The following is a 12,715-nucleotide window of genomic DNA, read 5'->3' on the forward strand; positions in this document are numbered from 1 at the left end:
ACAAAAAAATAAACTTTTTAAATGTGAACTGCAATTCTTTAAAAAAAAAAGCTCCAAAATGTACCAAGCTGAAATTACGTAAATAACTCACAAGGGAACGGTCGGAACTGTCCCTCACCGATTTTGATGCGCTTTGGATATGTTGTAGAGCATCAAAAAATATTCGGCCTATATTTTTTTATAGCTGCGTATCTCGAGGTTTAAGGGGTGAAACACCCCCTTGAAGAAAATAGACTTTTTTGTTTTCAGCGAATATCGTGTTTTAACGTTTTTTTTGTATCTTTTATATTTTTCGAGATAATCAGCTGGAAAGTTTTCAAATGAACACCCTGTATAAATCTGACATTGTCATGTTGTGTTCTGTATCAGTTATCTTCGAACATTCATAGTGGCGTCACATACTTATTAATTGCGGAATAATATATATCAATTTTATAATTTTGACGTATCGTGTAGTGCCAACGATCAAAACTATCTCATTCTATTTATTTATCAATTTAATTCTCTATGTACGAGGGCAAGTCAATAAGTTTTAGAAAAACATAGTGAAACCCTTAAAAGCAGACGTATCTCATTATTTTTACGCGCGATTACGAACTCATTTTTACTCGAGTACGTGACATATGCTGATTCACAAATTGTCGTAAAACATTGTCTTATTCTTGTTCTGAAAAATGTTTTAAACAATTATGTCCAAAATACATTTTAAAAAAGGTATTTTTATAGGATTTGACTAAAAGTCGTGTTCAAGACATCATTTTTAACTTGAAGAATATGTTTGCGCTTTTGAAAAAGACTCAATCCACGAGTCGAAACGTTAAGCAGGTTTTTGAATATTGTTATTTTTTAATGTACATCTTCGAATTTTAAACAAGTATTTTTATATTGTTAATTTTTAATGTACAGCTTCGGAAGAAAAAAATTTTTTCTTTTGAAATTAATTTATTACATATATGCGTTTTTCTTTCTTTAATTGTTGTTTTAAATTATTTCTTTTGACTCTTACAACGTCCTTTTAACTTTTTTCGTTTATGTTTATAATAAGAGTCCCTTATCAATCTTATATTATTATTTAAAATTAATTAACTTTTTAACTTTTTAACTTAACTTTTAACTTTTTAATTTAGCACTACCCAACCCTGCTATTTAGTAATGATAATTGAAGACTAAAATATATGAAAATTTTATTAAAAATAAATATTTTTTGTTATAAATAAAAGAAAATCAATAAAAATTTGGCAACCTTATTTGGCAACCTTTAAAAATTAATATCTCGTTAACTATTGCAAAAATATTGTAAAATGATTCAAAACTTTTTCAAAACGACTCAATTATTGATCAGGAATACGTATAATAGCGCAACGTGATTAATAGGCATTTTTAAGATATACACTCTGATGCATATTTAAATTTACACGCGCACGCAAGCACGCACACATCAAATTTGTTTAACAAAGTAGTAATTGTTATTACTAACATATATATTTCTTCCATACTATCATATATTTAAAAACAGTTTGTAATATATAATTATATTAATCCATGTTATAGCAAAAGAATCACATCGTGAATCCAAACGTAAAAGGAGGCGAACGCGAAATCGAAGGATAGATCAGCATCTAGCGCTCGAAATCTGTAGAAGAGACCGAAAATGACAGGCAGCGATATAACGAGAATCATGGTTCCACGGAATACAAATGTCACACGTCAAAAAGTACACAAAGACGTCGAGAGAGTTCACGAACCAAACAACAGTAATAGCGGCAGTATCCTGGAAAACTTGAGAGACTGATCATATTCTTCTAGTCTTATCCCATTCTGCATGTACCAATATATAATCTTCTACTGCTTCTTTGGCGACTATTAAACATTTGTATCTATTTTGTTTTTTATTTTTCTATATTGGTAAGTTTTGTTGAATGATTTTGATGATTTTGTGAACTTTTTAATCATGAAATAAATATATCTATGTGATAGATGGTTTTGTACATTATAGGAAAAATCCGTTTTTATTGTTATTTTTTATGATTCGATTAATTTAAAATAACTTTTAATTTAACATAAACAATATCCGTTTAAGTTACAACTTGTACTGTCAAGTTAGATTTAAATTTCTTTTTGTATAAACTGATAATAAAAAGAGAATTACTATATTAAAAAATATTTTTTAAGAGGTACATTTATTTTAAGAAAAAAAATGTAAAACTCACTTTATTTTATGAAACAAATCTAAAACCTACTACTTAAATCTACAAATTGTTCTGATATGATAAGTATAAAATAATTGTAACACATGCTAAAAATTGTTTATGACAAATATCGAATATTCTTGCACTTTTTATGATTTGTATCCTGAGCACACATTAATACCGATATGATTTACAGTTAATAAAAAAACATGCATTGAAATTTGATATGTCACAAAGAACACTCCAACGAATATGATTTTAACATTCACGCGATTTCGGAAAAGGAGAGCGCACTGTTCGATTGCGTAACTCTCTAAATCCCGTTTTTCCTTCTCGGAGAAACAATTGCTTCTGTACGATAGCCAGTTAGCCAAATCCGAGGTTTTCTCTGTACGCGTTCGACCGTCGCGTCGCGTCGAATTTCAGACTCTCTTTCTCTTTCGCATCCGTTCTGCTCGGCTGTTTCTTTTCGACTCTCCTGTTCAATATACAATTATACAAACTCGGACTTCTCTCCTTCTTCTCGACGTGCTCCATCACCGCGGTGTTTAACGCATGCGCCGCCGCTTCCGGTCTCGCTTTTTATATGGCGGATCCAGAATGCTTTATTAGTTTATTTAATCTCTTTAATTTTATTACACTTTTGAAATTTTATTTCCATCTTGGGAATTAGAAATAAACTATTTTACACTACGACGAAAAATCTTTTTCACTGTTAAAATAGTTTATTTCCAAAGCGTTCAAATTCATCATAGCCGATTTTGCCACAGTTTAAATTCCATTTCCACGATGGGAAGTCAGAATAAACTATTTTACTATGGTGAAAAATCCTTTTTCAAACTTATAATAACCGACTTTGCCGATTTAAAATCTAATTCCACCGTGAGAACATGGAATAAACTATTTCACTACTTTATTTTTGCTTGCCAGGTAAAGAAAAATATTTTTTGCAAAAAAAGTAAAAATGACCTTTTACTTAAACGTTAAATAACTCGGTCAAAAAAAAATCGTACAGAGCTCAACAAAAAAACAAATTGAAGGTAAAGATTCATTTTTTCGAAAGCTGTAAACAGCATTTGTGCACAATTTTTACTTGGCTCCGTGGAACTTGGCAAATTTTGTAAAAAATTTTTAGATATGACATACTTTATTTATGAATGTGCAACTTCATCAAATATCAGTAAGACCGTCTTTTGAAGTACAGGTCTGAAAAGTAGAGATTTCTTTAAAATGCGTTTTTAAACATCTCGATACGATGAGTTTTGACGAAGTTATTCTATCTCGATACGATGAGTTTTGAGGAAGTTATATGTTTAACATATACTTATATATATATATATATATATATATATATAAATTATATGTTTCACATATACTTTTATATACAGATATATAAGTATATGTTAAATTAATAATTAAACAATATTATAAAAACTTATTATATCGATATAATGAATTTAAATATTATTTAAGTGTCAAAATTAAATATGATAAATTAATAATAAAACAATATTATATATATTTATTATGTCGATATAATAAATTTAAATATTATTTAATTGTCAAAATTAAATATATTATATATATATATAATATCATTTTTGAAGTCCTAGAAATAACTGAAACCTTTTCGGTAATATTTCAAAGAGATTGCAGATTCTTTCTGTAACGTTCAGCAACGTTTCAACAAAGTTCCATATGCAAGAATTGTAGACTTTTTACTATTCCAGAGCAGCCTCAGAAATGTTGCAGACATATTTTACAATTTTTATGAAATGTTAATAAAAATATAATATATTCAGTCTGCATTGCTTATACTTTGTGTGTGTGTGTGCGAGTGCGCGCAGTCAGCACACATCATCGCTTTCTTTTTTAAAACATTAAATATATATGTATTTCATTTTAAGTACATTTGGAGATTTCACGACGCACAATTTAGAAAAAGAATTTTTTTTATACTTTCTGTTATTTTCGAAATCTCTCAAAAATTTTACTTTTTTTTTTCATAACAAGATTGTCCAAGAAATGCTATAGAAGATTATTTCATTGAAAAAAGTCATTGTGCGCCGTAAAAAGTAGGTCCATTATTTACTTAAATTGGTTTAATATAATGTATTGAAATAAATAATATTCTGTAGCGTATTAAATAATTTATAATTAACTAAAATGGATACGTGTTGTGCAATATTTATATAATTATATATATTAAAATGAGATATTTATTTTATAATATATTTATTTATCTTTGAGAAATGTTTAATGTATAATTTATACATTACGTTTTAAGACGGGTATATAAATGTAAAAATATGCATGTCTCTCTCTCTCTATTTCATCCATCGAACTGCTCTTATATATGTCAATAACTGCTCTTATATGTCATAACAGCTCATATATGTCATTTTTTCAAGAAACATTTTAAATAATTTTCTGAAAAAGAGAAAATACTTGTAATTTTAGGCTCACATCTTGCAAAAATAGAAAATATTCAATAATTATTCGATTTGGAGAATATTTCAATAATTATTTAACAATTTTTTTCTATAAAAATTCAATGACTATTCTATTAAAAATATACGCGCTAATAGTGTAACATATATAAAGGTTTTACGATTCAATCAACATTGTATAATAAGAAAATGTCATTATTTATCGTAACAAAATATTATCGCGGAGGGAACACAATAATATATATAACTCACTCAATTTGTTTCAAAAATGTTCAAGTCCAATTCATTTAAATAATTGCATAAAACAGTCATGGTAGCAAGCTCCTCATGCATTCCTCGTAACTTTTCAATGATTCGATCGTATCTTGCCGCGTGATTCATCTTGATCGTCAATTGTCTGCAGCGAGGGTGTAAGGGTTTCGGCGCTAAGCCAGGTAACATTGTCACAGCCATAAAACAGGAATACGTATTACCAGCTTCAATGAGACCTTCTATGACACTAAATTTGGCTTGTTCCAAATCCGGATATCTGTATACTTTATCTAAGAAGTAATCGAGAATCTGAACCATAAATGAGACTAATAGCGGAGAGAAAATGTTGATTAATTCATGTAACTGCTGACCGAGTTTCAGGCCAAAAGAGTTCTTGGTTGATTTACATTCTTGAAACGTCTTTGCGTATGTCAACAACAAATAAGACTTTGCATCCTGGCTGGGTGATAAGACAGATGAAAATATCATTTGTATGTTATCGATAATTTCCGGGTTAGTAGTAAATTTATTAAAGTAAAACATTTTATCAAAGCAGTAAAAAATGAAATCATCTATGAATAAACGCACGGCTTGGTTGATTGGATAGAAATATAATTTTTTAGGATGGGGTACATCCCAATAATTTACCACTGCGTTACGAAAGACATCAGCAAATATTTTGATGCGTGCTGCATTTTTATCCTGACCTTCTGACAAAATATACGATATTATAAAACGTCTTGCTGCTCTGGATACATCACTATCCATATGGAATAAAAATCTTCGAAGTATATTTTCAATAAATTCTTCAGATAAAAGATTGAAAATAGATGCAGTAGTAAGTGTTGCTAAGAAATTGGCAATGTATTTGTTTTTTTTCTGGTCGTCCAGTTCCATTCCTTGAAAATCGTCTATCGTTTTGAGCCATAGATCGAGAAATCTTAAGACATATTTATTAGGGATCTTGGGAAATAGCTTTATCTGTGAAAGCAATGCTTCATCATTGAGACTCAACGTTGATACAGTTTGGTAATATAGGGACCATGTTTCAGGATTTGGCTCTGTAAGAAAATATTTCTGGAACGTCTTGAATAAAACTTGTCGTACTGAATGATGCTTCTCGATTATCCATGCTTTCTGGAGAAAATCTGTAAGCTCATGCTTAGTCGCTATCAAATACATCAGCCTAACTCCATGCTTACGTGTATTCACACACATACTCATCAATTTTTGTGCAATTGATAGAACTTTAGGCTTAGAAGTTCGCATACTTACATTTGTTAGTGTCATCAAAACTATTCTTAATAAATATTCTCCTTCACACAATCTAACTATGAGATCGAGAGGTATTGGTGGATTAGAAAGTCTCATGCTCAATGGTAAATATTTTATAAGTTTATAGTTATTTTTAGCATTTGGATGATTGATATTTATCCTTGTTTTGGTGGGTATTATGAAAGGATCGATCAGTTTTGTCAATTCATCACCATGACATAAAAGAGCCAAGACAACTAGGCATGATGGTATTTTATCTGTATTTTTATCGTAAATATAATTCATGCAACGTTCAAAAAATTTAATGGGCAAGTCTTTATACCATCGCGTGGCCTTGATAAAGCGTTGTACATGTTTTGAATTGTAGTTCTTCATGCAATTTGCTAAGTATTCTTCCCAATTATCCAGTACGTTTCGTGAATCTCGTTTCAATAGAGCGAGCGCCGCGCCTGACGTTACATTTGCGATATTTGAAGGAAACCAACTGCAATACAGTTCTGGCTCATTTTCCTGCAATATATTTTTCAAGATAGAATTTTTGCCAGAACGCAGAATTTCGTAAATAACATCCATTAACCAAGGATAATCTCTAATTGTCATTTTTTCTATTTTGGTGCACGATTTTTTATACCTGTTGTTAAAATCATATATTGCTTCAAATAATTTGCAGAAAAAATACTTTTTTTCATCAATCTCTATAAAAGATTTTTCTTCAGATTGGCAGAAAAGATGCTTTTTTTCATCAACCTCTTTAAAAAATATTTTTTTAAATTGCCGGAAATACTTTTTTTTATCAATCTCTTTAAAAGATTTTTTTTTAATTTGAATTGGGAAAAAATATTTTTTTTCATCAATCTCTTTAAAAGATTTTTTTTCAATTTGATTTGCGAAAGTTACAAGGCATTGTCTCTCATATTGTGGATATTCTTTAAGTATGTTAAAACTTTCGTAACATGTATTACTTTTTAAAAACATATCGATTAGCTCCTCAATTGACATATTGTGTATAAGTTTAAAATGTATTATAGCCACGAGTATTCTTTCCGGTATGAATTCATGTTTTACATAACACAATCGAACAATGTCTAATACAAGAGAAATCAGCTTTTCATTTAAATAAGGTAAATTGTATATTTCTAAAAGTTGATGGAATATTCGTTGGAACACCCGAGAGTTTTCGTTTTTATGTCTATTTAAAAAATATGTCAAGACGCTGAACAAGGCATTATCATCTTTATTAACATTACAAGCATAGATCATTTGCATAAGGAGATCAATTCTATCTTTTTCACCTGTAGTTTTATTTAATTTTTCTTTAATAATCGGAATAACTTCGTTAACAGGTAAATAACAAATCCAAGCTGTTTTGTAGAACGAAAATTCTTGATATTGTTCACATAGTATACCGAATTTCATACCTGTAAAACGATTCGCCTTTAAACAAGTACAATCTCTTTTGCGGTAAATATTATGGACTATATTTTTATCACTCTTCTCTAAGTTGTGCTCCTCGAGAATTTTAATTTTAGCCTGTTTGATTCGTTCCTCGACAGGTAATAACTGTAATAAGTCAAGCGTGACATTTTTTGTTTCATCAAGAAGATCAACATTATATTTATCCTTGTATGATTTACGAAGCAGATCATATTGTTTATCACGTGGATAATGTTCCAAGTAATAGAGCATATTACCTGTTCTGAAGTAAGACATTGTTGTAGGCAACAGATCAGGGAAAATTTTTTCCATTAAATCCTTATTAATTTTTTTGAGTGGTAAGATACGAATATATAACTGTGGCTTTAGTATCAGGTGTTGCTGAGCTTTCTTAAGAAATATTTTGGAGCACTTGTTGCTCAAAATAATTTTCGGTGAATGAATCTCAAACAGTTCTATAAAAGCCTCTAGTCGTTTCTTTATTAATTTAGGGAGGAGAGATGCGTATCGACCAATGCCGATCGCAAAGGGATTATGCTCAGTCGCATTTAGTCTATAGGGATGAGGTTTCAATAATTTGAGAAAACGCACTGCCAAATCCGGATTGATATAAAAGATCTTCTCAACAATTTTAACAGGCAACACTAATTCCTTCTGTACAATTATTTCATAAGCAAAAGTCTCATTGCAAGCTATGATCAACGGATAAGCGGTTCGAATGCCATAAATCGAAACCATTTCTGTAAATATTTCCTGCGCAAAAATTGGATCCTTGCCAGACAATTGATGTGCAAGTGTCAGCACAATACGTGTTCTTGTTTTTACAGAAACGTAAGGGAAAAGATGTTCGAAAAAATACCTGACGTTAACAATTTCTTTATGGCTACCATCAAAAAACCAAAAGGCTTTAAATGCACGGTTTATTATCGCTGAGTCTTCACACTTAAGAGCAAATGTTATATCTTCATGTTTTTTTTCTTTAATGGCAGTTTCTACATTTAAAATAGGCAGTAATTCTGGTGGAAATTGTTCAAGATCGCTACTGCTCTGGTACAAAGTCAATTTTCCGATCCAACATAATTTCTCACTGGCAGTATCGCCCGGTATTTTTTGAATTGCCCGTAAATAAGACATCTGTAAATCATGAGGTAATTTTATAATCATAATCCATAGTGAAGGTTAAAAACAGACGAACAAAACATAAAATAAAATATTCTATGTATACATACTTTGTAAATATTAAGTGTCAGTTGTGAAGGTGCAAGTATATGAGAGAACTTTGCTTTATTTTCATGTGTTATCTGGTGAAATTATCACCATCGATTGATTGAATTCAAACGTCTTGTTTATTTTGTTTAATCAGAAGATCAAGTTGATGCGGATTAATCTGTTGAACGTTCAGATATGAAATTTTTATATGGAAAAAGAAACGCAGTTACTGCTTAAATATGGAAAGTTTGTTTTCAAAATATACGATACAAAATACCAAAAAAAAGAACCGGTGTATGGCAAAAAACCGATATCTATTTTTCGCTAAATACACAAATGCAATTTCGTCTTTGGCGAGAGAAACGTACTGTGTAGTACTTACTCAATTCAATATTGTCCGTATATAACTAATTGTAAAGTCACTCCAGACTGACTTCTTCTTAAATTTATTGGCCTCGCAACCTGACAGGCTGATACTTTACCACTGAAGCAATTCTCAATTCTTGAAGTGAGTGGCTTCGAAACGTACAGCGTCGATTAGAGATCCTGTAATAAGAAAAGTCGTCAACATGACACCTGAAGCTGGTTCTACATTAGTTGCAAGCCGATCGCAAGTTCGTTGCGACAGCCAATCTCAAGTTTGCATTTTGTAATCAACGCTTCAGATTGGCTGTCGCAACAGACTTGCGATCGGCTTGCAACTAATATAGAACCGGCTTGACTCGAATCGCGTGCCGATTAGCTTGGTACGTTTTATATATATATGTAGTCTTTCAAAGGAAAGGTTAGCTGGTTAGCTGTCATCAGCTGTCATGATTTGAAAATAAAACGGCGAATTAATCGTAGTGTTAAATTTAATTTCTCTTCCCTTGGTAAATATTTCCATGTTATATTTAATCGCGTTTAAACCTTAAAATAGTGTCAATATTAATTTTTGCTATACATTTTGGCAGAACAATGTATTACGAAAATTAAAAAGGACCCGGGGGAAAAATGTTTTATATATAATTATACGTACATAAAATTACATGCAATATAATTTTATATAAACATAGACATATTTTATATATAATTATATATATATATATGTATAAATGTCCACATATATGACATTTTTTCCCGAAATATCTAAAAAAAGAATCTCTTCAAATATCATTTCAAAATATCTCTTCTTTGCAGAAATAATAATCAAATATGCTGTACTGTGCAGCTTATTGTTGTAACAAAAAGGGTTTTTGTTGCTCATGTTTCCTAAAAAGATCCCATATTAATTAAGAGAAAAGTGGCACATTGGCTGTTGGAAGGGAAGACGATTATTAGAAAGTAACGTCAAAAATCACCGATTATGCGAGGTAAAACATTTTTTCTTAGTATTAAATACTGATATTAATTATGTTGATTGGATTATCTCACTAAGAAAAAATGTTTTACCTCGCATAATCGGTAATTTGACGTTACTTATATTTCCAATTATCTTACTTTCCAACAGCAATGCGCCATTTTTCTTTTAATATGGGATATCTTTAGGAAATCTGAACAACAAAAACCCTTTTTCGTAACTGTTGTTACAACAATAAGCTGCACTGTACTGCATATTTGATTATTATTTCTGCAAAGAAGAGATATTTTTAAGAGATATTTGAAGAGATTCTTGAAGAGATTTTTTTTTATATTTTGGGAAATATGTATATATGTGGACGTTTATACATATATATATAAAATATGTTTATGTTTATATAAAATTATATTGCATGTAATTTTATATAATTTTACAATATACGTATAATTATATGATTAGATATATGAAACATTTTTCCCCTGGGTCCTTTTTAATTTTTGTAATACATTGTTCTACCAAAATATGTATAGCAAAAATTAATATTGACACTATTTTAATATAATATGAAAATACTTACCAAAGGAAGAGAAATTAAATTTAACACTACGATTAATTCGCCGTTTCATTTTCAAATCATGACGGCTGATGACAGCTAGAGTTCTAGATATCAGTTGCGGGATTCTCTAAACGTTTTATCGATGATTGTCTCTATCGTTAACTAGCGACAGCCAATGGCAGGAGAATCCTGAAAGAAAGCGTGGTTCTCATTGGCTGTCTCTAATTAACCATGACAACAATTATCGAAAAAACGTTTAGAGACTCTCGCTGCAGAGAAGCGCAACCGGCTTAAGTCAATATCGCAAAATTACTAAGAAAAGTAATAAAAATGGCGTCGTTTGCAAACGAAATATGAAATCCACCAATCGTCTATTAGTCAGCCTTTTTTAATACCACTAAATGAATGTCATGATTGGCTGACAGTCAGCTAATCAGGATGCGGAACATCGGTTGCGCTTCTCTGATATCTAGGACTCTATGTAGAACTAAAGATAATAAAGATTAATATAAGAGAGATTAAGGTACAATTTCATGCTGACGCTTGACGCTTATTTTTAGCGTCAAAACAGATCACGTGACCAAAATTGTTGCTTAATATTCGTCAATTTGTATCACGTGTTCTGTTTTGATGCTAAAAATAAGCGTCAAGCGTCAGCATGAAATTGTACCTTTAGACAATGCGTTAAGCCTTGTGTCCACGATGCTAGAACTCGGACCGAGTTCTCGGATGAAGGAAGAATTGACCAATCATATTGGTCACGTGACCAATGTGATTGGTCAATTCTTCTTTCATCCAAGAACTCGGTCCGAGTTCTAGCATCGTGGACACAATGCTTTAAGGCCTATCGCACATGAAATGCATAACTATGCATAAGCATATAACATAAGGCCACTGGACCATTGAGCATCTTATGTTAATCAATATGGCGTCTTTATGCTGGATGCTCATTGGTCCAACGGCCTTATGTTATTCTTTGCGCAGTTATGCATTTCATGTGCGATAGGCCTAACGATTTCTGATTGGCTCCCGTTGCTTGGAAAAAACCGTAAGTGTGAGAGAGAAAGATAACTGACCTAACCTGTCGAATAAAAACTGCGTGTCTGAATCTGAATAATCAACATTGGACGAAACTAGTTGAAAGCACATTAAGGGTGCAGTCACATGGAGTCAGAAATAACGGAACGGAACAGTAACGGAACATTGATAAAAAAAGAGATAGAACAATCCTATCTCTTTTCTATCAATGTTCCGTTCTCATTCCGTTCCGCTATTTCTTTCTCCATCGGGACGCACCCTAAGCTTACAACGAAAAAAAAAAAAAAAAGAAAATAGCCTCGGTTAATCGATTATGAGTCAATGTGCAAATTATAATATATGTGTATTTTATTTCAGACTATGTGATTTATATAATGTGCCATATTTCCAATGTAGCCACAAAAATAATTTTTTTCAAATAAAATAGGTGAATAACAAATATCTAATAGTTGCTGTGCTTTATATATTTATATATATATAACATAACATATGTATATATACATATAATAATAATATATAATTCCTTAATAATCTCAATTTATATTACCTAACCTTAAATGGAAAAACTGATATAGTTATTAAGCCTTTTTTAAATATTTTTTTTATATTTATTCACATTCCTAAATGAAAAACATCAAACTTTAAATAAAACTATATATATCGTATATAATTCTTGCATTTATTCAACAATCAAAATAAACCACCATCAAAAACGTCATATCCGATATCCGATTTTACCCCACGACGGCTTGTTGTCTAATCTCTGTTATAGTATCTCTAACATGATCGTTTTTTCTCTGTTTACTGATGCCTGATTGGTTGTTATAATTTTCTTTATGCATGCGTTTATGCAACTCTGCAAGTTTGTGTGGATATAGCTTAAGGGTGCCGTCCCATGGCGCGTATCGCCGCACGCGCGTATTCGCGTGTCGAAGATATTCGACCAATAGCTAACATTCCGCCGTTTAAGGGC

At 30.9% G+C, this 12,715-nt stretch overlaps 1 protein-coding gene across 1 annotated transcript; it reads right to left on the bottom strand.

Annotated features, from left to right (window-relative positions):
- Positions 1-4,483: 4,483 nt before the first annotated feature.
- LOC108772070 (uncharacterized) lies at positions 4,484-8,764 on the bottom strand. The gene is made up of 4 exons (XM_018537522.1): positions 7,654-8,764; positions 7,022-7,557; positions 4,892-6,856; positions 4,484-4,619 (listed from the first exon to the last, which is right to left on the bottom strand). Exons 1-3 carry the CDS (start codon positions 8,762-8,764, stop codon positions 4,892-4,894), a joined length of 3,612 nt encoding a protein of 1,203 aa, XP_018393024.1. The 3' UTR covers positions 4,484-4,619.
- Positions 8,765-12,715: the final 3,951 nt, after the last annotated feature.

The sequence above is a fragment of the Cyphomyrmex costatus genome, unplaced genomic scaffold (genome assembly GCF_001594065.2).
Source record: "Cyphomyrmex costatus isolate MS0001 unplaced genomic scaffold, Ccosl1.0 scaffold176, whole genome shotgun sequence".
Classification (NCBI taxonomy): Eukaryota; Metazoa; Arthropoda; class Insecta; order Hymenoptera; family Formicidae; genus Cyphomyrmex; species Cyphomyrmex costatus.

Excerpts from the sequence above, each read along its gene's own strand:
- LOC108772070 (XM_018537522.1), bottom strand. The coding sequence starts at position 8,764 with ATGATTATAAAATTACCTCATGATTTACAGATGTCTTATTTACGGGCA. Across the intron at positions 7,558-7,653 it reads GCACAACTTAGAGAAGAGTG|AATATCAAGAATTTTCGTTC; the intron begins ATAAAAATATAG and ends TACTATGTGAAC. Across the intron at positions 6,857-7,021 it reads AAAAAAAATCTTTTAAAGAG|GATGAAAAAAAGTATTTTTT; the intron begins ATTGATGAAAAA and ends TTTATAGAGATT.